Source organism: Salvia miltiorrhiza, chromosome 2, assembly GCF_028751815.1.
Source record: "Salvia miltiorrhiza cultivar Shanhuang (shh) chromosome 2, IMPLAD_Smil_shh, whole genome shotgun sequence".
NCBI lineage: Eukaryota > Viridiplantae > Streptophyta > Magnoliopsida > Lamiales > Lamiaceae > Salvia > Salvia miltiorrhiza.
Genome location: NC_080388.1, coordinates 64,821,097 through 64,846,103, shown reverse-complemented (window position 1 = coordinate 64,846,103; position 25,007 = coordinate 64,821,097). Strand labels below are relative to the sequence as shown.

Here is a 25,007-nt window from a genome sequence, read left to right as displayed (position 1 = left end):
ATTACTCTAAGCTCAAATTTTGAGATATTTTAGGTTTGAAAATTTTACATTATAAATTTTATTATATTACATCGTATGTAATATAATACTCATCTTTTGTATGATAAAAGACATACTGATCAAATTTATCTCACCTTAATGCATACTGCTTATCATCGAACGGGTGCTTAATCAGTAAACCCTGTCAGACCACACCATTCTTCAAAATTGTGTCGTAAAAGGGGTATTTCTTTGAAGTGTACATATATTTTGATTATACATCAATTATATCGTAATATGTTTTTTTTTACTTGGGGGAAAATTGTAGAATAAAAAAAGATCATATATCGTTATATGTTGGAAAGTGAAAATCTTCAACATCTATTAGACTATTACTAATAAGTGCCCTAGTCTAGACTATCCCAATTTAAGATTGTATATTTTTATTTTTAAAGCCCAATTTAAGATTGTAGTATTAAACAGTGAATAAATTAGAATCCTAAATAGCCCAGAACATTGACCAATTGGGCCTTGAAACCACATTTTTCAGTCTAATTCGGCAAATTCCCCAAATCATCCCATTCTCCAAGTTTCACCCTCACTCACTCACCGGAAGCCGCCTCAAGGTTAGTTTACTGTCATCGGACGCCGATTGATTTGAAGATTTGAACTTGGTTTTCTATTTTCTCCAATTGATTTCTTTTTCTTAGTTGATGGGTTGTTCTATTGTGAATTGTGATTATCGGTTCTTCTTAAGAGATTTGATTAAATTCGATTTCAAGCGCCGAATAACTTTCCGCAGAGTTCAATTCGATTTTTTCGTCTAAGTTGTTTGCTGTCAAAACAATTGCAGGTGGTGTAATGATATGTGACTCGTCATTTTCTCGTTTCCTATGTAGTCAAAACATTCAAGTACCTTGAAAATACGTATTAATACCTTGAAAATACCAGTACAAAAAATTCGCCGAAAATGCGTATTAAATACGTTTTTTTCGTTTAAAATAAAAAGAAATTAGGGTTTTGCACATACGTATTTAATACGTTTTCAGTACGTATTTTTCAAAATAAAACCATAGAACTCACTCACTTACATGAAAAAGATTTCATCTCTCTCAATTTCTACCATTTCCTAACCTCTAAATCCTCCAATCTCGTCGCACCATCGGAGCGCCTTCTTCACCGCCGTCGAGACGGCCGCCGACGCCGTCTGGACCGCCGCCGAAGCGCGCCGCCTTCTGGAAACCCTAATTCTGGGTATGTTGTGCAAATTAGGTGGAAATCATAATATTTGAATGTGTGGGATAAGGGCTGCGTGGCTTAGTAAATAAGCTAGGGTTTGATAGTGGGCTTGTGGGCTTTTGGGCTAAATTTAACTACTTATTTATCCTATTTGGTTATGAATGTGCTTGGGCTAAATTTAACTTGGTTATTTACTCTATTTGATTATGAATGTGCTTATATAATTTATATAATATTATTATTAATAAAAGAATTAAAAAAATATAAACGTATTTTTAACGTATTCGTATTGTGTTTTTTTGAAAATGGACGTATTTTCGTCCCGGTATCATATTCGCATTTCGTAGTGCTTCTTAGAATGAAACTCTCCCGAATGTTTTTACAGCTCTATTGATTAGGTTTCTGAGGTGTTGAATTGTTGTTTGAGGACAGAAAATGAGCACCCCCACTCCACCGTCTGTTGAAACCCGTTTTCGAACCGCTGACGGTCGCCTCAAGTATCCTGGCCTCATCACAACTGCTAAGAAACACAAATCAAACTTTGTGCAGCTCTTCATTATGTCTGGAGTCCTACTGATGAGCATAGGATCTCTCGGCCAGAAGTACCGCCTTCACGAGCTCACGGAGGATGCCATTGTCCTCAAAGAAGAGCAAGAGAGCATCATTGCTCGCATGAATCACATCAAGCAGAGCCTACGTGCTGAGGCCGCAGCCGAGCCCACAGGAGCTTTCGCAGCTAGGCTTCGCCTCCTCCTCGGAGATGAATGATGTACTCATTCCTTCTCCCTCTGAGCTTGATTTTATGAATGGTCGCTGTTTTTGGTGAATGATTTGTATCAGAGTTTTATTAATAATTTTGTGAAAATTAGGGATTTAGGAAGAGTTATGGCTGATATTCTTATCCTTGCGGGAAACGTGTTGTTTCGTTGAGGATTTTAAACTGAGGTTATATATCTTTAATGTCTTTGTTTTGTTGGACTTGGTGGTAAGTTTATTTGAAATTGAGGTGGATGTGCATATAAATTGATGAAATAAGTGCCTGGTAACTGTTAGTTGATTTGTCATTCCATTCTACAGATTTGATAAGGTGGAGTTGCAGTTGAGGATGACTTGTTCTTTCTTTAAACCATGTGAATTAGTTTCAAGTATGAAGTAGAGAGTTGTCCCCTTGGGATGGCCTAGTGGTTGGGGTGGTTGCCTGTCCTTCAAGAGGTCACAGGTTCGAGTACTCTCGGCCACAATAACCACTAGGTGGGGTGTGTGTGTGGTTTGTATTATTTATAATGTAATTTCATCAAAAAAAAAAAAAAAGTATGAAGTAGAGATGTCACTGTAGTTCATTAATATTTGAATATTGATTCCCAGCTCCCAACATTAGCTTATGTAGTTTTGTATGAATGGTAGGAAGTAGTTTTCCATGTATATGATTTGTCACGGCCGCTGATTGCGTTTTTGATAGCTTCTCTTTTACTAGTATTTTTTATTGCCCACTTTACAGATTATCAAACTTTTGTCTGCTAATTCGCAACTGTTAGACTACATAATTTGAAATGTAATACTAGTATTTGATGGAGTAATTAAAGGAATAAAAACTAGTCTAGAATGAAGAATCATAATGCTCTCTTTTACTCAGTGAACTCAAATTTGTCTTGTATCGAGATCTTCATAGCAAAATTCTGAATTGATAATTTTTCCACCTCTGCTATAATATCATTATTGTATATACACATTCATAGGAAAATTAAGATCCCTGTAATATATATCATTCATTGTATATATACATACTTCCTCTGTCCCGCGAATCTTGAGTCAATTCTTTTCGGCATGAGAATTAAAAAAATACTATTGTGTTAAGTGTGGTAGGTGAAAAAGTGAAAAGGTGAATAAAAAGAATTTTTTTTGTCATATAAGGAAATGACTCAAGATTCGTGGGACGGCCGAAAAAAGAGAGTGACTCAAGATTCGTGGGACGGATGAAGTATATATTTAGAAAGACGGCAAATATAGTATCGCGTAACGATCAACCCTTACAAGTTCTTGTAACCCAAAAGTTTATTGTTTGAATCTTCCTTGCATTTCATCTACTCCCTCCATCCCAACTTTTAGTATCCAACTTTCTTTTTTTGAATGTCCCACATTTTAGTATCCATTTTTATTTTTAATAAAAATAGGTGGGATCCTTACTCCACTTTTATTATTTTAACACTCACATAAAAAGTGAGACCTTTATTCCACTCACAACGCACCTAATCATTTTATTAAAACCCGTGTCACTCTCAAATGGATACTAAAAGCTGGGACTGAGGGAGTATCAATTTTGCTGCTCGAAAATCTGTTGCTCTTACTTCCAAAAATGATAATAATTCAAGTTCATTTAAATTGGTTTACATCCAGAAATTGAAAGGAAAAAAATAAAGTTGAGGCATTTGATTCTTAAAACAAAACTATTCTACAGAAGTTAAAAAGAAAAAATAAAGTATACTATTTTACCGCAAACAAAATATAAGTCCCTTTTTTTTTCCTTTCCTTTCTATCTTTACTTTTGTAGTTGTATTGCAACACGCAGAGCGTTTAAATGAGAACCATAAACTATTGTGAATATGGAGAATTTTTTTCAGGCCTTCAATTGTTAGATGTATTATCTTGATGAATATGAATCAAGTACCTTAGTTCAAATTTTGAGGCTGCGAAAATTTTACTTTTGTTGATTGCAATAAATTTCGTGCTGAGAACAATAACTTTATACGTTCAGTATGTTATCATGAAAAATATAGTAGTTCATGGAGTATATTTTACATTAAAGGTTTTTTTTTTTTTTTTAAATTTTTGTCTCAAGCTCCCAATACTCTTATTGTAGCCCTGCATTTATGACTAGGATTTTGATCTTTGCAAACTATTATAACATGAGGCCAGTATACGTAAGAGGTGGAACATATTTGAATGGATTTATTCAGGTAAAAAAATAAAATTGAATGGATTTATGATGAGAGGTGCAATCGCTGCGTGCATTGAAACGATGATAAATAAAAAGCGTGGTGGTGGTGGTGGTGGTGGGACTCTTTTGCCTAATCTTCACGTCTCCACAATTTGAAGCATCGCATGTCCCACTGCTTCAAACTTGTTGTGATCCCAAATCTAGGGTTAAGCCAACAGAATGTTTTTCTTTATAGATGTTGTTTGGTTCTCTTCAAAAAGTACCGTGTTAAAATTTTTTCTCTATATAAAAATAATAGTATATGCATATTTATTCTCTCCAAAATAGAGTTTTAATTGGATTTCAATTTAATTTTTGTTATTATCGCGAAGATATAGTATATCTCAATCTCATGTTTCCTGATATTTTAAATGCTCAAAATTCGTAACTTTGCACAATTCTTAAACAGAAAAATGTTACAATCGATTATGGGTTGAGCTAGTATAACAACGGCAATTGTATTATTGAAAGAATAATAAAGAAAAAGGTTATTATAATTTATTGGGGTAATTGCCTGTAAATTCCTAACGTTTACACCGAATTGGTTTTTGCATCTTTTTTTTATTTTTCTACTTTTAAATACTTAACCTTTCGTTTTTGTCTCAACTTTGTCCGGTCACCGATTTTTTCTTACGCCGGCACCAGAAATGCCACTGTGGCAACCGGAATCGCTAATTTGGCAGCCGAAAATTGACATATAGCCTATTCATTGACACGTACGTGGCAAAAAATTAAAAAAAAAAAGTAAAATCCCACCCCCTCGTCTTCTTCCTCCCCCCCTGCCACACCACCACAAGCCGGCGCCACCACCACCAGCGTCGCCCCCTGCCGCCACCACCACCCTCTCCATCCCAGAGCCGACCAAGGCGGCCGTGCTGGAAGCCGTCGCGGAGGCGCTGCGCCTCGGCCTCGTGGAGTCGCGCGACGCCGCCACTTCCCCCCACACAATTCCGTGAAATTTCATAAAACTAGGGTTTGGGGGTGGGGAAGACGATGGGTGGATCTGGGCGCTCAATTGATGGAGGGGGCGGCGTCGCCGCCTCGTAGTGTTCAATTGATGGGTGAAAAGGGATCTGGGCGCTCAATTGATGGATGGATCTGGGAGCTGTGTTTCGCAGAGGTGAGGGAATCGCCGGTGGAGGGTGCGGCTGAGATTGAGCTCGCCGGTGGCGCGCGAATCGCTGATGGTGTGTGGCTGGGGGCGGTGGTGGCAGCAGAGGGTGGCAACACCGGATGGGGGAAGGGGAAGACGATGGGTGGGGTGGGAAGATGATGACATAGATGGATCTGGGAGCTGTGTTTCGCAGAGGTGAGGGAATCGCCGGTGGAGGGTGCGGCTGAGACTGAGCTCGCCGGTGGCACGCGAATCGCCGATGGTGTGTGGCTGGAGGCGGTGGCGGCAGAGGGTGGCAGCGCCGGGTGGGGGAAGGGGAAAACGATGGGTGGGGTGGGGAAGATGATGACATAGATTTTTTTATTTATTTTTATTTATTTTTTTAATTCCACATGTCATGAATAGGCTATGTGTCAATTTCCGGCTGCCAAATCAGCGATTCCGGCTGCCACAGTGGCATTTCTGACGCCGGCGTAAGAAAAAATCGGTGACCGGACAAATTTGAGACAAAAACGAAAGGTTAGGTATTTAAAAGTAGAAAAATAAAAAAATGTGCAAAAACCAATTCGGTGTAAACGTTAGGAATTTACAGGCAATTACCCCTAATTTATTTTTATTTAATTTATATTATTTATAGACATTTCAATAAAGCATCGCTTAAAAGTCACGTTAAAATTACAATTTTGAAATATTTCATGATTTTATTTGCCAAAACCCAAATTATTATAACAACTTATATCTATAAATTTAAACTATTTTCGGTAATTCAACGAATTTAGGACGAGCCGAGTATATACATTATAGATTGGCATGAACATTTATCAACATGCATGTGCGGAATTTTCTCTATGTTCTTAATCTTTTATCTTTGACAAGTTATTACAAATATTTACTTTATAATTAATATTTTGATAGATAATTAATTATCATAATTATTTATATTTATAAATTTATCGGATTCAAGTAATTAGAAGAGTAATATTATTATACGATTTTAGATTAAAAAAAATATAAGTAATTAGAAGACATTTATACTCTTTATTATTAATATTTACTCTGCAATTTTTAGTTTTATTGTGACAAAGAATTTTATAACAACTTATATTTTAAGTATTTATATAGTTTATACATTTAAATGAGTTTATGTATTAATTACCAGGTATTACTATGTATACATGTAGTAGCAAAGATTTCTCTCTTCTTCCAAATATTATCAATATATATACATGTAATAAATTGACTTTATAAATCGAGTCGAATCATTAATAGACATATCTACGTAAAATTTTCTTCACTTGCTCTTTTGTTGTTTATTATTGATGCAATTATTAATATCTAGATTATTATTGTAATAAATAATAAATTATTGCAATAACTTATATTTATAATTTCAAATAAATATGAATAAGTAGCAGGTATTTTATATGAATTTGAGATGAGAATAAATATTAAAATTACGTTTTAATCAGGTTATGACGTGCATGGTATATACAATTTAGACGAGTTCCAGTGGTTGAAACCTAGCATTATCTTTTCCATTTATTGTCGTGCTCTGGTACATTTCAACAACTCTGGGTAATGGAACCATATATAGCCGGGGTTAAAGTTATTTTTTAATTTTTATTTATAAATTATGAAGTAAAGGGATTACCCTGATACATCTCACATTCAGATGCATCACTCTGATATAGGGATCGTTTTATTTGCTATTATCACAAATACAATGTAAATGATTCCCCTTCAAATCTTGATACACTCTAATTTATATAATTAAGAATAGAGGACGGAGAAGATGCCACATAAAAATTCTGAATTAAGGAAGAGCTTTAATTCATTTTCTTTATTATATACTCCCTTCGTCCACGAAAGAACTTCATATCATTTCTTTTTGAAACGTTCATAAAAAAATTTTCTATTTATTTTTGGACTATACCCCACCACTTATAATTACTCTTACTTTTCACTTTTTCACAACTCTAAATATTAATTATAACATATTTTCACCACTCCCAATACACTCAACAACTTTTTCTTCTATCTTAATACACTTAACAATCTTTTTCTTAAAACACGTGTCACTCCAAATAATTTTTTATTCAAGTACGAGTGACAAACAGATAATTTGTATACCTTTGATGTTCATATAAAAATAGGAAAGCAAGGGTATAGATATATACTCCCTCCGTTCGCCAAGATTATGTAAAAATTACTATATTTGGCGTCCGCCAAGATTATGTCACTTTCCTTTTATGGCAATGGTCCCACCATCCTCTTTACTAATATTTTATCCTTACTAACACTCTTTATTTACAAAAAACACACTCAAAATTCAATCTCAACCACACATCTCATAAAGTGGTGGGACCCTTTCTCCACTACATCAAAATCATCACCAATTTTATTAAATCTCGTGCCCAAGCAATTTTACATAATTTTGGCGGACGGAGGGAGTACTTAATCTCATCAACAATAAAAAACAAAAACTTAAGTCCAACTGTCCAAGGGCCGACTCCCTTCATTAAAGTCTATGGACTCTCTTCATTAAAGTCGATACGAAACTGCACCCTACATTTTTTAAATTTTTTTTTACTTTAAAAAATTTATGAATGTTATAAAATTAATGTTTTAATTTAATTGAATCTCGGTTGCTGGCATTGAATTGTCAAGTTGCCCTAATTGTAAGTTGTAATAACAAGGGATGGACTTGTAGATTCTAGGAAGTGATCAGTTGTTTGTACAACCTATTATTAATTCATCATTGTAAAATATAGGTAAAGATAATACTATTTTTTTTTTCATGAAGTTGAAAACAAAACTATGCATTGATATAAAAGAAGAAGAGAGATGGAGGTTTGGACTACATTTTGGGTGCCCTATATCAGGTAGTGAAGTTCCTTTTTATCCAGTTTTATTAAAAAGCAAGATCCGAAAAAGTTGAAACTCCTTCATGTGCACACGTGAAACGAATTACACCACCCTATTTATGTTATATACTTTCTCGTAGCCCTGCATTTTGCAATTTACTATTACTGCACCACTCAGAATTCTAGATCCCCAATTTTTTTTAAAACTTATTTCAAGCTATTAATGAATTATACATAATCCCATTGACCATTCATAATGTTTAAATTATTATAACAAGAAGTCAACTAGTTTCAGTAACAACTTGCAAAGATTTCTCCGCTTTCTTTAACTCACATTGTTATTTTTTTTTTTTGATGAAATTACATTATAAATAATACAAAACACACACACACCCCACCTAGTGGTTATTGTGGCCGAGAGCACTCGAACCTGTGACCTCTTGGACAACAGGCAACCACCCTAACCACTAGGCCATCCCAAGGGGACAACTCACATTGTTATTGCGCCAATGAGGCATTGCTCTAGTGGCAAAGCTGAGGCCTCAAAGACTCTCATTTGTGAGAGGTCTTGAGTTCAATCCCACCCAGTGGCGTAGTCGGGGGGGCTAGAGCCCCCCAAATTTTGAATTTTTATTTTATTTTTTTTTATTTTTATAATATGTCTAAAAATGTAGTTATTATTATTATTATATTTGTATTTTAGTAAAAAAAATGTCTAAAATGTATTGAATGCCCCAAAAAAAAATTTAGTAAATGTTTTGAACTATATTATCTATGAAAATGTTGTTATTATTATTATTATTATATTTGTATTTTAGTAAAAAATGTCTAAAATGTATTGAATGCCCCCAAAAAAATTTTAGTAAATGTTTTGAACTATATTATCTATGAAAATGTTGTTATTATTATTATTATTATATTTGTATTCTAGTAAAAAATGTCTAAAATGTATTGAATGCCCCCAAAAAAAAATTTAGTAAATGTTTTGAACTATATTATCTATGAAAATGTTGTTGTTATTATTATTATATTTGTATTCTAGTAAAAAATGTCTAAAATGTATTGAATGCCCCCAAAAAAAAAATTTCGAGGGCTACCGCCCCCGAACCCCGTAACAGTTCAGCACCCCCCCCCCCCCAAAAAAAAAATCCTGGCTCTGCCACTGATCCCACCTGCGTGCGGTGAAGTTTTCCCATTTTAGGTGATGTTGTATTCTCGTCTACTTGGGGTGTGGGAGTTTTCTCACTTTAAGTAATGTTGTATTCTCGTATATTTGCAGTGTAGTTTTCCCATAGTTGTGTGGTATGTATAGTATGTATAGATTTTGATATATAATTTGGCCAACTATTGAGTTTGACCATATTGAGCTTCACTACTGATTAATTGGTCTGATATTTTCACCAGCGATTGCTAGGCATAAATTCGTAATCTAATAAATATTGAAGTTAAAAAATAAAACGCATATATGCCACGAGTAATCTCGAATAAATATATCAAAGGCCTAGTAATAATTATATAAATTAAGGCCCGAATACTCAAAACTTATTCAATAACAACTACTCCCCATCAATCTCGTCGCCAAAAAAAAAAAAAACTACTCCCCATCAATCTCACTTTTAGTTACAAAATTTGAACACGCGAATAGGTAAATTGGTTAAAATTGCAGAATCTATCCTTTTTCAAAGATTAATATTTTTGTCATTTATGAAACAAATCATGTATACTAGGACAATTTAAAATGAAATACATATCAATTTTAATGGGAAGGATTAGGGTGTTCACAATTTGATTTAAACTATAACTCAAAAGCGGATTAAACCGGTTTAATTTAATTTACGATTTAAAATGGTTTGGTTTATATTTAGAAAACTATGAATTACAGTTTAGGTTTTATTTTTTAAAAATATAAACCAAATCGTATTATTATTATTATTATTATTATTATTATTATTATTATTATTATTATTATTATTATTATATAAAGGAATATTAGTATTAATTATATTTATAACTATTTTTACAAATCATCTAACTCAGAAACTTAGAATTAAATCTTTAAATTTTAAGCATCATTCACCCATTTTCCATCTTTGCCAGTTATTTTTTTTTGATCAGACAAAAGTGAATTAGATAAAAGAAAAGGTACCAGTGGTACCCAAGAAAACTTACAGCAGTCGTGGTATAAGCCCGTTAGAGCACCACTGTGCAAAATTCAAAACTTTATCAACTAAACCAAAGATTTTATTCCAACTCCAAGCTCTAACCTTGATTTCCGCAATTAAGTTGTCAACCTCCCACGTTTTTCCTTCGAATCTAATCTCATTTCTTCTCTTCCAAAGTAGCCAGCAGCAGCTCAACCAGATTGCATTCAGTAGCTTCCTACCTTTCTTATCTTGTCCGCACTCGCTGAAGCTTAACCAATGTGCAACAGCCGTGGAGGGGCGAGCCGTGCTGATCCCAGTCCATCTTTGTATTTCGTCCCAGAGCTCTTGGGTCTTCGGGCACGAGATGAACAGATGATTTGCGTCCTCCTCGTGATCTTGGCATAAACAACACCGAAGATCTTCCTCTCCCAAGTTAATCTTCCTTTTCCTCAGGTTGTCACACGTTGGGAGGCGATTACGCAGCAGTCTCCACCCGGTAACAATTGCTTTCTGTGGGGCAGGCGTGTCCCAGATCGACGCCAGAGTTTCCAGTTCCGGCCGAAGGGCACCTCTGTCACTCCGTTGATCTTTAATCACTTCGTACGCTGATTTAATGGAGTATCTTCCATCCTTAGCAGCTTCCCAAATCCAGCCATCTTTAATTCCTGCAACCGGAACAAAAGACGAAATAACATGAGTTAGTTGTCTGACCGCCTCCTCCTCTCTCTCCCTCAACATCCTGTTCCACTGCAGCCCCCACTTCCACGCCCCCTCAACCCAGCTACCCGCTTCGCCAACGCTTATCTCTCTGTTAACACTCAGCCGGTACAACCTAGGGAAAGACGTGCAAAGTGTTTGTGTACCCACCCACGAGTGTTCCCAAAACTTAGTATCCAACCCGTCACCAAGACTCCGCTTGATATGCTCCCTAAACCAAGATCCCGACTCCCTCCCTCCCACTGCCACAACTTTCGACCACCACCCATTTTTCGTCCCTCTATTCCCTCTGAGATTCAGACCACCCTCCCCCCACTCAACAACTCCATATATCGAATTCACCACCCTCACCCATAATAAGCCCTTCCCTTCCCAGTACCTCCAAATCCATTTCAAAACAAGTGCGAGATTAACCCATTCGATGTTTCGAAAGCCAAGACCCCCCTCCTTCTTGCTAAGGCAGACGTCGCTCCATTTGACCCACGAAATGCATCCATTATTCTAGTTCCCTCCCCAAAGGAAGTTACAGCATAAAGAATTAAGAGCTTTAACAGTGGCTTTTGGGATGATCGAAAAAGAGAGCTGGTAAAGAGGTATCGCTTGCAGGACCGCTTTTATTACATTCCCTCTTCTACTTTATCACTTTTATACTTTTATTTAACTACACACTTAAAACATTAATATGCAACTCCTTAATTCTCGTGCCGAAATCAAACGTGTCAAGATTCGTGGGACGGAGGGAGTATATTTTATTACAATTATGGCATCTTTAACGTAGCAAAATGATTATTTTAAAAATTATCACTGTTTATAAATCACCTGACAAGTCTTGACTCGTCAAATTAGGGCTTCCCATTTCCTTTGCATGATGGTTTTGCAAATTAAGTAGAGAAGTTTTAAGTAGGGAGTTGTTGATCAATGAAGGGCAACACAAGAGGGTTACTGGGAGGTGGTGGGACCCACGGGACGCGCTGCTACCTACAACTTACCAATGCACATGCACACTCCGTGGCTGGCGTCAATACCATCACTCTTAATCTCATTGCCTCTTTCTTCATCTATTAATATTATTATTTTTAAATATCAATATTATATAAATTACAATAATTGTTCTTTACTCTTATTTTATAAGCAAAAGCATTATTCTTCTCTCTATTCTTCCAAACCCAAATGAAAAACAGACATGGGCATGTGAGTGGCCCATTGGCCCTAGTTTTGTACACCGACACCTCCACTTTCTCATTTTTCATTTTTTTCTTTAACCTAACAAAATTCTTTTTGCTTTTGGACATATGTGTTGTGGGTTAGTAATTATGCTATTTTGTTTTACCAATCATAAATAGTACAATGTGAAATAATACTAAACCCAATTCAAATTCAAATTTGCCTGCAAATAGTATATTTAATCAGGGTTTATTTCCTTTTCTTTTATTATGAGTTGAGATAGGGAGAGGCAATAGTTAAGTTCGGTGTCTGATTAGGACATAAAATCGAATTAAAAGAAAAATGCCAGAACTCTTAATGTCTTTTGTTGAGTAAAACAGTGTGGAAACAGAGTAATCAATATTTGAAAAACACCCCCATTACATGCTAATCATTTCATATGCTCCATTTTGTTGACTTCTAATTACTTCCCTCTATAATTCATTTCAATTTTCCCAAATCTAATTTCCCTCTCCCCTTTTACAAATCACAGACAGCCACAAAGTCTGTTGATCACAAACAAATTGACTTTCTTTTTTGTTTTCCTTATTTATTTATTTATTTATTTATTTATACATATTTAAAGTGTGGAGGCAATCTGTACCGCACTTTATATATGCGATTGGGCCTTTCATTCACTTTACTCTTTAAAACCATTCTTCTAACTACCCACCACCTTCACTCACATTACATATCATCACCAAAAAACATAAAACTCCAAAACAACAACAGATTTTCTTCACATTCTTCCTCCACCACAATGCCATCGCCGCCGCTGAGACTAGCGGTTCTGTTCCTGTGCTTGGCCGCCGCCGCCGCCGACAGCCCCTACAGATTCTTCTCATGGAACGTCACTTACGGCACCATCTCTCCTCTTGGAGTCCCTCAACAGGTTCTTTTCATTTATTTCTCTTGAAAACACATGATATTTTGACGAATGCAAAGTCAGTGTTTTTATGCATTGTGTTTTCTTGATTTTGTTTTTAATTATATGCTCTCTGGATAGACGTCCAATATAGATTATTATTTTTATTTATGGTGCAGGGTATTTTGATTAATGGACAATTTCCGGGACCTGAAATTTACTCCGTCACCAATGATAACATCATTGTCAATGTGTTCAACAGCTTGAAGGAGCCTTTCCTCATTCACTGGTAACAAACAATTCAACTTTATCAATCACATTTCATTCATCTAAGCTGCACTTTTGTATGTGTATTTTCATACTCCCTCCGTCCCCAAAATAAGTTCCTCTTTGGGGACGGCACGGGTTTTAAGGAAAAATGGTAAAGTGTATTGATAGTGAAAAAAAATACTCCCTCCGTCCCCAAAATAAGTTCCTCTTTGGGGACGGCACGAGTTTTAAGAAAAATGGTAAAGTGTGTTGATAGTGGAAAAAAATATGTTATAATTAGTATTGGGAGTGGTGAAAAGGTGAAAAAGTGTTATAATTAGTATTGGGAGTGGTGAAAAAGTGAAAAGTAAGGATAAATAAAGTATTATTAGTGGTGGGGTAGTTGTCCAAAAATAGAAAGAAAGAAAGAGGAACTTATTTGGGGGACGTCCCAAAATGGAAAAAGAGGAACTTATTTCAGGGACGGAGGGAGTATGTTATAATTAGTATTGGGAGTGGTGAAAAGGTGAAAAAGTGTTATAATTAGTATTGGGAGTTGTGAAAAAGTGAAAAGTAAGAATAAATAAAGTATTATTAGTGGTGGGGTAGTTGTCCAAAAATGGAAAGAAAGAAAGAGGAACTTATTTGGGGGACGTCCCAAAAAGGAAAAAGAGGAACTTATTTCTGGGACGTAGGGAGTATATGATTGCCTGTAAACATTTCGTACAATTTACTCAAAAAACCATAAAACATTCGTACAAACTACATCAAGCGGCATTATGTCTTCTTGTCATGTGCTAAACAACCTTTTCCTCTCTCTCTGCTTTTCTTCCACACTTATATGATTGTAATTTATATCATTATATGACGATCACCTTTGTAGTACTAATATTAATTAGCTAGGGTGCGGTGGATTATATTAATCATCTTTTTTGGGGGTTATATAGTTTCTAATTTTATATTTTGTACATTTGAGGCAAGATTTTCACCAGGTTCATACAAATATAGTATTCTAACATGATTTATAACCTACTAAAGTAGTACTACTAATTTTTTGTATCTGTTCAAGAAAATTATCTCTCAGGAAATGATATTTAAATGCAATTCACGGGGCAACTCAGACTGTAATTAATTAAGACTAGGCCGGTGGATATTACAATGAATTCTCACCCGCTAAAAGGGTTATGCCTTTTCAATAACTGCAGCAGCTTAAGTCAACTTAATTTTGTGATAAAAAAAACAGTTTGAACCGTAGCTATTTATAAGAGTTTGTATTTATATTAAAGCCAATAGTAGGAGAAATAGGCACATGGATTATTAATAATATGCATGAATGAATGCACATGGGCTGTTACATCATAAATTTGTCTAGATCTACTTTTCCTCTTGCCGTATACTGCGACTCTGCATTCCTAATTCTCAAATGTAGTAGTACAAAATGATTTAGCTATATAAGTTTTTTTTTTAATAGCTGTGAAGCACAAAATATGAAGGAAGCATAACATATTATCTAATATCATACTTATATTGTTTCTACAAGTGTGCGGTGTATCAGATTCGCAACACAGTAAATTTATGGAGTACAAAATATAGTCAAAAACTTAGAAAATAATAATAATATAGTATTGAAAGTTGAGAAATGTTAATTTTAGTTGTCATTTCTTATTAAATACTACTATTTGATTTTGAGCTGTAATGCAGATTAAGGCGTTTGTCATTCATCGAACTATGCTTTCTATTTTTAGACAAAGTTGGAAAATGCATTGTGCTTGACGCTTTCATCACTTTTATTTTGAAGGAATTTTTGCATCTTTAATTAAGTTATTCCTCGAAGTTAGCAAAAAGAAGAAAAAACATATTGCCAGCTGAAATCACTCTGTATATATGCCATAAATCTAGTAAATAAATTTTGTAAAAAATCAAACTTGGCGCCTACAAACATTTTGAATATTTAACACAACCCTAGTGATAATTTATTTTGGAGTCTGTTTGATTTGAGTGACAACTAAACTAATAAGGTATGATTGATAAAAATAATTTACCTTAATCAAGTACTCCATTTGGTTTGCATTATTAGCTTGTGATGAATAGCTCGACCCACAATCTACTAATTCAATTGAATAATTATTTATCATCCTAAAATTAAATGAATTATTTAATCAACCTCCAATCCTATTAATTTATCTATCTCATATGCAAAATCAAACACCGCATTTAAATAAAACTTGTTAAAATTAATACTAGTTTATTTGTGTGCGGAATAGGAATGGAGTGCAAAATAGGAGGAACTCGTACGTGGACGGTGTGCTCGGGACGACGTGCCCGATTCCGCCGGGGCAGAACTTTACATACATACTGCAAATGAAGGATCAAATAGGGAGTTTCTTTTACTTCCCATCATTGGCAATGCACAAGGCTGCAGGTGGATTTGGAGGCATCAGAATCATGAGCAGGCCTCTAATCCCAGTCCCGTTTGATCCACCAGCAGATGATTTCACTCTCTTAATTGGAGATTGGTACAAAACTAATCACACCGTAAGTATCATTTTACCTCTTATCTTTTTTTTGCTATATTATACACATAATTAATTGTCACATTTTTTAATCGAAACATGAAGGGAAATTAGGAAATGCTAGTTGTCAGTAATCGAGACATGTACATATTCTTCCTAAATTCTAAATATACAAACGACACTCGAATTGTAGACGTTTATGAAAAAAATAAAATGGAGGAGAATGTGTATTTCTTTTTTCCCACGTTTTATCATTTATCTTTCATATCTTTATAGAAGAATTGTTTAAAATTTCGAGTGTCGGTAACTTGTAGTGGCCGGGACCATTGATCAACAGCTAATGAATACGGAAAGGAATAAATAGTAAAAACCAAAAAGAACTTACTCCTCCTTATGGGGCCGCGCCAATCTATTTCCAATCATTTACGGCCCATAAGTTTTAGTGGGCCTACCCAATTTACTGCTTTCTACTCCATTTACTATGCCCATGTTGTATCAATATACTGCCAACGGTTTTGAAATGCTACATTTGATCAAATTCATCTAGTGACGTTTCAATGACCGCATACATAAATTTGTATAGATGTGCGTGAAGTGGAAAATAAATGTTACAAGCGTTGATATAGTTATACAAGTAAATAAATGTTTCTTACATGTTTTGTACACCTAGTGAAATATAATAAAATTGAATTTTTATATCGAGCATTAAGTAATACCAAATCAAAACTTGGTATTTGCATAAACAGAAAATTTTAAACATAGGCATACATTTTAAGTCTGGACTAGTTTAATGAAATTTTATGTAATATGCAGATCTTGAAGACAATTCTTGACAGGGGCAAGAAACTGCCTTTCCCCCACGGCGTTTTGATCAATGGGCGCGGGCCCAGCGCCACCGCCTTCACGGTGAACCAAGGTAAGACATACCGGCTGCGCATATGCAACGTGGGACTACAGAACTCCATCAACTTCCGCATCCAAGACCACAAGATGAAGGTGGTGGAGGTTGAAGGAACACACACACTGCAGATCAGCTACTCGTCTCTGGACATCCACCTGGGACAGTGCATGTCCGTCCTCATCACGGCCGATCAGCCCCCCAAGAACTACTATGTGGTCGCCTCCACCCGCTTCACCTCTCGGGTCCTCACCAACACCGGCTTCCTGCGTTACTCTAGCTCCAACACCCCCGCCTCCGGGCCACTCCCCGGGGGCCCCACCACTCAGATCGACTGGTCCCTCAACCAGGCTCGTTCCTTGAGGTGCACACATACATTTTACCACACGTGTCATTGTCAATGATGATATTAGCTAGTTAAGTTTTGAATTAACTAGGTAGCATGCAGGACTAATCTGACGGCGAGTGGGCCAAGGCCGAACCCACAGGGGTCGTACCACTACGGCATGATCAAGACCGTGAAGACGATCAGGCTGGCGAGCTCGGCGGGGCAGGTGAACGGGAAGCAGAGATACGCCCTGAACAGCGTGTCCTTTGTGGCGCCAGACACGCCCATGAAGCTGGCCGACTACTTCAACATAGGCGGAGTGTACCGCCTGGGGAGCATCTCGGAGGCCCCCCGAGGGGCCGGAATATACACGGACACGTCGGTCTTGGGGGCCGACTACAGGACCTTCATCGAGATTGTATTCGAGAACTACGAAAACATCGTGCAGAGCTACCATCTCAGTGGCTACTCCTTCTGGGTTGTAGGGTGAGACTGCAAGCTATCTATCTTTCACATATATAGTAAATATAGATATGGTAATTAATGAAGATATGTATGATCAGAATGGATGGAGGGCAATGGAGCTCAGGTAGTCGGAACCAGTACAATCTGAGGGACGCAGTGTCCCGTTGCACGGTGCAGGTGTACCCCAAGTCGTGGAGCGCAATCTACATAGCGCTGGACAACGTGGGGATGTGGAACTTGAGATCGGAGTTCTGGGCGAGGCAGTACCTGGGTCAGCAGACGTATCTGAGGGTGTTCACAGCGTCCACCTCCTTGAGAGATGAGTATCCCATTCCCAAGAACGCGCTCCTCTGCGGCAGGGCCAAAGGGAGGCACACGCGCCCCCTTTGATCATCATCTCTCACTTGCTTAAGACCTTATCTCGAGGTCGCATTCTTTTTATTTTCAACTTCCGGATCTTCTATCTTTCTTTTTCATATATATGCTATGGATACAATAATACTCCATATAGTTAAATGAATTTAATTGTTTCTACATGCATCTCGGATCGATGTCATACTTTATTCTTCTACCAAGGCTATTTGCTAGAGAATATCATCATAAATTTCCCATGTCATAAATCGCCGTTTAATCACAAGTTCCGTCATAAAATTAGGTATATACGCCCTAATATTTACACTTGGCATTAAAACATTCAAACCTCCACCGTTTCAAAATAACATTCAAACCTCCAAATTTATAGACATTAATTACGTACACTCCTCAAATTGCCGGCTGGAAACGTTTGCTCTCGTTTCTATTCAATCATTTTTTTCTAGTGTCCCCACAATCACAAAGTTTAGTCCAACAACTTTAATTTCGGGGCCAATTACACACAACATTTTGTGAGAAGATTATGATAATCAGTAAAAATATACTCCCTCCGTCCGCCAAAATTATGTAAAATTGCTTGGGCACGGGATTTAATAAAATTAGTGATGATTTTGATGTAGTGGAAAAAGGGTCCCACCACTTTATGAGATGTGTGGTTGAAATTGAATTTTGAGTGGGTTTTTTGTAAATAAAGAGTGTTAGAAAGGATAAAATATTAAAGAGGATGGTGGGACCATTGCCATAAAAGGAAAGTGACATAATCTTGGCGGACGCCAAATATAGTAATTTTTACATAATCTTGGCGGACGGAGGGAGTAGTATACAAGTTTGAAGTTTTGCACCTTTCACAGTAAAATGTTGATTTTCAGAGGAAATCATTCGTGTTTCATAAAAACTTACGAATTACTCCCCCTTTCTTAATAAAATATATCTAATTTGTTATTTTCGTTCGTCCTTATAAAATATATTCAATTACAATAAAGTGAAATCCTTACTTCACCCACAACATATTTAATCACTTTATCAAAACTCGTGTTATTTAATAATAAATAGTACATTTAATAAGGACGGAGGGAGTAATAAGTAAATAAATTCAGAAGTTTACAAAAATAAAAGTGATACGAAAAACAATAAATATTATTCTAGAAAGTGAACAACACATATGCAATGGATGATAAGGAGCTGAAATATGTCTACCATCAAGACGGACAGCAATCAATTGAGGTCCTTAATTTAAAGTTTAAATTACCATTGCACTTGGGATTCAAACAAAACAAACAGAAAATGGTGATATAAAATGCTAATGATCCTTACGCTCAATTATTTATTACTACCACTCCAGAGTATATTCGTGCTAATTTTTCTTCTATTTATTTTAATCTTTTTAAGCATACTCTCCGGTTTACAATATTTTGTTTCATGGATCAAAATTATTATTAGTATTGGTCACACTACATTACTTTATTCCTAATTAGATTGTTTTTATATTAATTATTATCATCACCACTGCATGACCAAGAGATTGTTAATTGGCCATTATTTTTAATTCAACAAAGATATGGTGATTGATGCACAAATTCGAAGAAGAAAAGAAAATGAAATGGTGGACGAAATTGAATTGGTACACCAAAATAAATAATTAAAATGTAAATTATTTAATAATTGTTGAGAAAAACTTAGTTAAGTTAACGAGGTTAAATATAATAGTTTCTACAAAATTATTGTGTACTAATATTAATTTGAGTAGCAGTTATTTGATGGCGCAAGTTTGTAAGTAGAAATTTTAGGTTGGCTTACTCAGCTTGGTTGTGGTTTCTGTAACTTATCCGATCTCACTCCCTTCATATGGAAAACCGGATCAACGTTTGCGCGAGAAAGTTTATTTCTTTGCATAGAAGTTTTTGTGTGTGTTAAACTGGTATAAAGAAAAGCTATATATATACTATATTATTTTTTTCATGCAGGTTTTGCCAACATTTGCTAGTTTATTTTCTGTTGCACTTCTGCCATTGATTGAACAGATGCCGGGTTTGGTGTAAGTAAATTGTTGACTTCTCTTAGCACATTTGTATGCTTCACATTATATGTACTGTTAAGGAAATGGATCTTGGTTAGGCTTTATGCATTATCTGGCATCTTTGTTTCTAGATTTGATCCTCGCCTTCTATTACATGGGCAACAGTACATCGAGATCTACAAATCTCTTCCTTCTAATGGTTGTGTAAGGTTCTTACTCATCTTATCTGAATTGTTATCTAAGATCATGCATTTTAGCTCTTTCTCTGCTTGATGGAGACGATTAGTTCTTATGTCTATTTTGGTACAGATACTAAATAAGGCGACAATTTCTGGGTTGCATGATAAAGGTTTGCTTCATATATTGACCTTACCCTCCATGTCAGCTTTCTTTTATCCTTTTCCTTATAGTGAACGAGTCAGGCTAAAAGCATGTTTGGAACTTATATAAATATTTGAGAATATCTTTTTGCTATAGTGAGAGCGACACTAATATAACACAAGATCTACATTTCCAGAAACTTGAGGTACCTGGACTAGGAAAGCATGACTTTTCTATTTAAATCCTCTTCTCAAAATGTAACTTTTCCAGAAATCCACATTTTGTAAGAACTGTTATCTGTTACATTTTGTCCACGTTAAGCCTCTCTTGTGATCAAGATTTTCAGGCTATAGTATGCTTTTGTGTTGCTTATGATTTTTACTTCTTTGTGCGTGGTGGAATGCTCCATAATTGAAAGATCATACTTAAATTTCCTTTCAGGTAAGTCAGCAGTTCTCGAGGTCGAAATATCAAGTTATGAAAAAGAGTCTGGCGTATTGCTCTGCATGCAACGGTAAGGTTTCATCTGTGCAGCAATATATATCTATTTCATCTGTTTATCACTCTCTTTTTTATTTTGTATTATCCCATAGGTTGAAACATCTTTATATGGTTTAACAGGATGGCTCTCTATTTTCGGGGTGCTGGTGGATTTTCAAAATCATCCCAGCCTTACTCTTTCACCAAATACCCCTCCAGTCAGACATCGACTTATAAAATTCCTAAAAGTCAACCATTTGCTGTATTTGAAGAACGCACACATCCGTCACAGGTATGTGGGATTTTATTTACGGGACCAGTTATCGTCATTAGCTCAGAAGCACGGAAGTGAATAGGAATAAAGAACTGATAAAAATAAAATAAACGAGTACTAGTAAAGATACTTAGATCAACACCTAGCAGTGAGGTATATATTCACAACTACATGGGATTCATGTCTGTAGTTTAAATTTCAAATGAGAGGGATTGAATAGATTTTATACACCAATCATTTAATGTATTGATGGATAGATAAATCATGTCTGAACATTGCTGATGTATAATTATGATGTGTTATTACCTTATTGGCTTGTTTTAAGTGCGCATATGGTTTCAATTGCAAAAGAAATAGAGAGAAAAGCTATTATTGTTACACTTCTCCATCTTGGGTCTTTTATACGTAAAAGCAATTCTGAGTACTGTGCTATGCTAAGCTGATGAATGATGAAATTCGCAAAATTGAATTTATTATTTTTTTGCAATTATTGTTACTCTTCTCCATTTAGTCACTTCCAACTGCTTTAAGAGAGTTTGAATTTTTATTGAAGTTTTGCAATGAATGATGCAGGCCCTCCTTTACAGACTTTCTGGTGATTACAACCCATTGCACTCGGATCCTAGGGTTGCTGAAGTCGCTGGGTACTTATTAAACCGAAAGAAGTCCTTAACTGTGTTTGCTTTTTCCTGTTTTTTCAATGTTGTAGATTATTTCTGAACTTGGGCCTTCTTAGTTACTGTTATTGTTTAGCAGCCCTATTGATTTTTGGAACAAAAACTGGAGTGCATTAGCATAAGTTTGTTAGAGATTTTATGCTAAACCTTGAATCTCTACTATCATGCTGTCTAATGCCATTTGATGTATCTTTTCTCTTCATGTTGTTAGATTCTCTCGTCCAATCTTGCATGGACTGTGCACACTTGGGTTTGCAGTCAGAGCCATCATCAATAGCATCTGTCGGGGAGATCAAAATATGATCCGGAACATAACTGGGAGATTTCTGTTACATGTCTACCCGGGCGAAACATTGATAACAGAAATGTGGGTCGAAGGCTTGAGGTAAATACGGTTTTAACTCTTACTCATTAAATTAGATGAGTGTGTACTACACCACTCCAGCTTACAAGAGGGGGAAATTTGCAGAGTGGTTTATCAGTTGAAGGTCAAAGAACGAAACAAGGCTGCACTTTCTGGCGTCGTCACTCTTAACCGCTTCGCCTCTTCTCTGTGATCTCAAGCATTGCAGACTTTGGCTGTGCCTCTACCTCTCTTGTGCTTTTAATGGCTGAATAATATGTTCATTTATTATACCTGATTAGTGGAGCAAAAATAATTGTAACCTAGTGATATGATATCTAAGCTTGTGATCGATACTGTAACATATATTGAACTTTATATATTACCATCGATTATTATTCTGCAAAAATTTGAACTCTAGTCTGTTTACTTAGAACTATTGTTATAAACTAGGCAAGGCAATAATAAAGTATAATCAAAATGGTAAATCAATTTTGCTATATCCAGCTCCCTTCTTAGCAGTCTCCAATTCATATCTATGATCTGCTACCATCCCAGCAGCAGCATAAGCACCAGCAAGACTGAGTGAATCAGCCGCATGATTTTCATGAATCCCTTGGAGTTCGTCCTTCACGTGCTCGGCTAACTCGACGTTACCATATACTCTGCACGCGCCAAGCAATGCGCGCCAAGCAGTGGCGTCCCTCTCGACTGGCAATCCTTTGATCAGCTCGTATGCTTCCTCCAGCAAGCCAGCACGCCCCAAGAGATCAATCATGCAACCATAGTGCTCAATCCTCGGCTTCAATTTGTACATTTCCACCATCCTCCTGAAACACCACAATCCTTCTCTCACTAAACCTCCATGGCTACAAGCACTCACAACTGTCAAAAATGTCACTTCATTAGGCACAATACCCTCCTCCTCCATTCTATGAAAAAGTGTGACCGCCTGATCTGCTTGCCCGTGTACTCCACAACCGGAGATCATAGCCGTCCAACTCTTGACGTCTTTACACTCCAACCTATCGAAAACATCGACTGCCTTCTCAAGCAGCCCGCTTTTGGCATACATATCTATTATTGCTGTGCCAAGAACTGCATCCAATGGCAACTTCTCCTCCTCAACATAACCATGCACGTATTCGCCTATTCCAAGAGCCCCGGAGGCGGAGCAAGCAGAGAGCAACCCGGCCATTGTAGAAGAATTAGGCCGTACAGTGTGATCCTTGATCAATCTCAGCAACTCCACTGCTTCTTCAAGAAGACCACTTCTAGCATATCCATCAATTAAACAGTTCCACAACACAACATCTCTTTTAACATCAATTTCATCAAAGAGTCGACGAGCAGAGTGCATGCAGCCGTGCTTCCCGTACATGGAAATCAAAGCAGCAACCACATTTAAATTCGACAAGAAACCAACCTTGAAGCAAAACACATGTATAGTCTCTCCCATTGATGCATTCAACAATTGCCCCACAGCTGAGACAGCACTCAGAATAGTAGTCACGCTGACTCCAAAGCTATCTCTGCACAGTAGTTTAAACAAATCCAAAACCAAAGCATATTCCTTCACGCAAAGATATCCCCCCATTAAGGTATTCCCCGAAACCAGGTCTTTCATCATACCCATATCGTCAAACAGATGGCGCGCGTCTTCAGTCTTGCCGCAAACACAATAGAAATGCAGAAGGGCATTCATCACATTCAAAACCGAACCGAACCCAGATTTCAAAACACACGTATGAACTCCAAGCCCGGTCTGGATCTCCAACAAACGGGAGCAAGATTTCAGAACCGAAACGAATGTAAATTGATCGAAGCCGTGATTCTCAGCCCTCATTCGATTGAACAAAAGGAGGCCATTTTGGGGATCACTGCCGACAGAATGGCCTCGGAGCATGGTGTTGAACATGTAAAGGTTGGGGGTCTTTATCTGTTTGAAGATGGAGTCTGCATAACTGATATCCTGCATAGAGATTTGGGCGAGAAGCTTACTCAGTGGAAATGGGATTCGGTCGAGACCAGTCTTGAGCATCAAACAGTGAATTTGAGCACTTTGGCAGATTTGATCGCAGGATTGTAGCAGGGAGATGAGATTTTGGTGCTCAAAGTCTGAGGAAAGTGTGGAGTAGCAGTGATTGATGGGCCAGTTCTTGAATCTGCGCCAACATTGTGACGTAATATCTCTTTTGATCATAAGCTGAGATTTTCACCAATCCAAAAAGATTTCCAGTTGTGTGAAGTGGAACTTCTTACAGTCAATTTATCGAGCATGTGGCGGGTAAAAACTTCCGTCACCTGTGCGCAAGACTACTTTATTATACTCTTCTCCTCTTTCAGAATTGATCAAAATCTGAAACTACATAATGAACGTTCAAAATTCCATAACAGATCAGTAGGCATTCTTCTTTCAAATCTGTCTTCTCTCTCTTTCTCGCTCATTCTTTATCCCTCTCGCTTCTCAACTACCAACACCTGCTACTTCTGTAACGATATGGTCATCCCCTTATCCTCCAAATTGTTTAAAATTCCACCATTTTAAATCAGAAGCTGGGGCCTAGAGTTAATGTTGAAATTTTGACTCTTCGACTAATTTTAAAAGAAGAAAGCAAATACTTACTCGATCCCAACATTGAGCATCCATTTAAAAATAACACGAAATTTAATAAATTGATTGAGTATGTTGTAAGTGGAATAAAAATCTCATTTTTTTAGAGTTTTAAAACGATCAAAAAGAAGTAAGTGACCTATACAATAAAGTGCAACTCAGTTGATAATACGCTTCCCTCCAATCAATAGACTGAGAATTCGAGTCACCACGAGAAAAAATGTGCAACCATTTATTGATTCAAAAAAAAAAGTAAGTGACCCACATTTTGTAGAATTATGTGGAGTATATATACTAAAAATATAAATAAATACTATCTCCGTCCATCAAAAATAGGGCACATTCCTTGAGCACAAG

At 36.5% G+C, this 25,007-nt stretch overlaps 4 protein-coding genes across 7 annotated transcripts; 3 read left to right on the top strand and 1 right to left on the bottom strand.

Annotated features, from left to right (window-relative positions):
• Nucleotides 1-453: 453 nt before the first annotated feature.
• LOC131013020 (uncharacterized) lies at nucleotides 454-2,190 on the top strand. 4 transcript variants are annotated; one of them, XM_057941022.1, is made up of 2 exons: nucleotides 454-605; nucleotides 1,651-2,190. In XM_057941022.1, exon 2 carries the CDS (start codon nucleotides 1,654-1,656, stop codon nucleotides 1,984-1,986), a length of 333 nt encoding a protein of 110 aa, XP_057797005.1. In that variant the 5' UTR covers nucleotides 454-605; nucleotides 1,651-1,653; the 3' UTR covers nucleotides 1,987-2,190. The 4 variants fall into 4 exon arrangements, with proteins under 4 accessions (XP_057797005.1, XP_057797006.1, XP_057797008.1 ...); XM_057941023.1 differs by having other exon boundaries at nucleotides 468-605; nucleotides 1,604-2,190; XM_057941025.1 differs by lacking the exon at nucleotides 454-605 and adding an exon at nucleotides 976-1,233 and having other exon boundaries at nucleotides 1,604-2,190.
• A 10,344-nt stretch (nucleotides 2,191-12,534) lies between these two features.
• On the top strand, nucleotides 12,535-18,092 carry LOC131012993 (L-ascorbate oxidase homolog). Its single transcript, XM_057940992.1, has 6 exons — nucleotides 12,535-13,126; nucleotides 13,279-13,388; nucleotides 15,613-15,883; nucleotides 16,675-17,123; nucleotides 17,208-17,573; nucleotides 17,651-18,092. The coding sequence occupies exons 1-6, from the start codon at nucleotides 12,851-12,853 to the stop codon at nucleotides 17,940-17,942; spliced, it is 1,764 nt and encodes a 587-aa protein (XP_057796975.1). The 5' UTR covers nucleotides 12,535-12,850; the 3' UTR covers nucleotides 17,943-18,092.
• A 984-nt stretch (nucleotides 18,093-19,076) lies between these two features.
• LOC131013010 (enoyl-CoA hydratase 2, peroxisomal-like) lies at nucleotides 19,077-22,445 on the top strand. Its single transcript, XM_057941012.1, has 9 exons — nucleotides 19,077-19,148; nucleotides 19,889-19,959; nucleotides 20,073-20,145; nucleotides 20,251-20,290; nucleotides 20,704-20,776; nucleotides 20,884-21,034; nucleotides 21,590-21,660; nucleotides 21,905-22,078; nucleotides 22,163-22,445. The coding sequence occupies exons 1-9, from the start codon at nucleotides 19,092-19,094 to the stop codon at nucleotides 22,248-22,250; spliced, it is 798 nt and encodes a 265-aa protein (XP_057796995.1). The 5' UTR covers nucleotides 19,077-19,091; the 3' UTR covers nucleotides 22,251-22,445.
• LOC131012995 (pentatricopeptide repeat-containing protein At1g26900, mitochondrial-like) lies at nucleotides 22,403-24,692 on the bottom strand. Its single transcript, XM_057940994.1, has one exon. It carries the CDS (start codon nucleotides 24,237-24,239, stop codon nucleotides 22,512-22,514), a length of 1,728 nt encoding a protein of 575 aa, XP_057796977.1. The 5' UTR covers nucleotides 24,240-24,692; the 3' UTR covers nucleotides 22,403-22,511.
• Nucleotides 24,693-25,007: the final 315 nt, after the last annotated feature.

Bases quoted from the DNA above. Each gene is read 5' to 3' on its own strand.
- LOC131013010 (XM_057941012.1), top strand. From the start codon at position 19,092: ATGGATGATAAGGAGCTGAAATATGTCTACCATCAAGACGGACAGCAA. The intron at 20,291-20,703 runs GTTTGCTTCATA...ATTTCCTTTCAG, and splicing joins TTCTGGGTTGCATGATAAAG to GTAAGTCAGCAGTTCTCGAG. The intron at 20,777-20,883 runs GTAAGGTTTCAT...ATGGTTTAACAG, and splicing joins GTATTGCTCTGCATGCAACG to GATGGCTCTCTATTTTCGGG.
- LOC131012995 (XM_057940994.1), bottom strand. From the start codon at position 24,239: ATGATCAAAAGAGATATTACGTCACAATGTTGGCGCAGATTCAAGAAC.
- LOC131013020 (XM_057941022.1), top strand. From the start codon at position 1,654: ATGAGCACCCCCACTCCACCGTCTGTTGAAACCCGTTTTCGAACCGCT.
- LOC131012993 (XM_057940992.1), top strand. From the start codon at position 12,851: ATGCGATTGGGCCTTTCATTCACTTTACTCTTTAAAACCATTCTTCTA. The intron at 13,127-13,278 runs GTTCTTTTCATT...TTTATGGTGCAG, and splicing joins CTCTTGGAGTCCCTCAACAG to GGTATTTTGATTAATGGACA. The intron at 17,574-17,650 runs GTGAGACTGCAA...ATGTATGATCAG, and splicing joins TACTCCTTCTGGGTTGTAGG to AATGGATGGAGGGCAATGGA.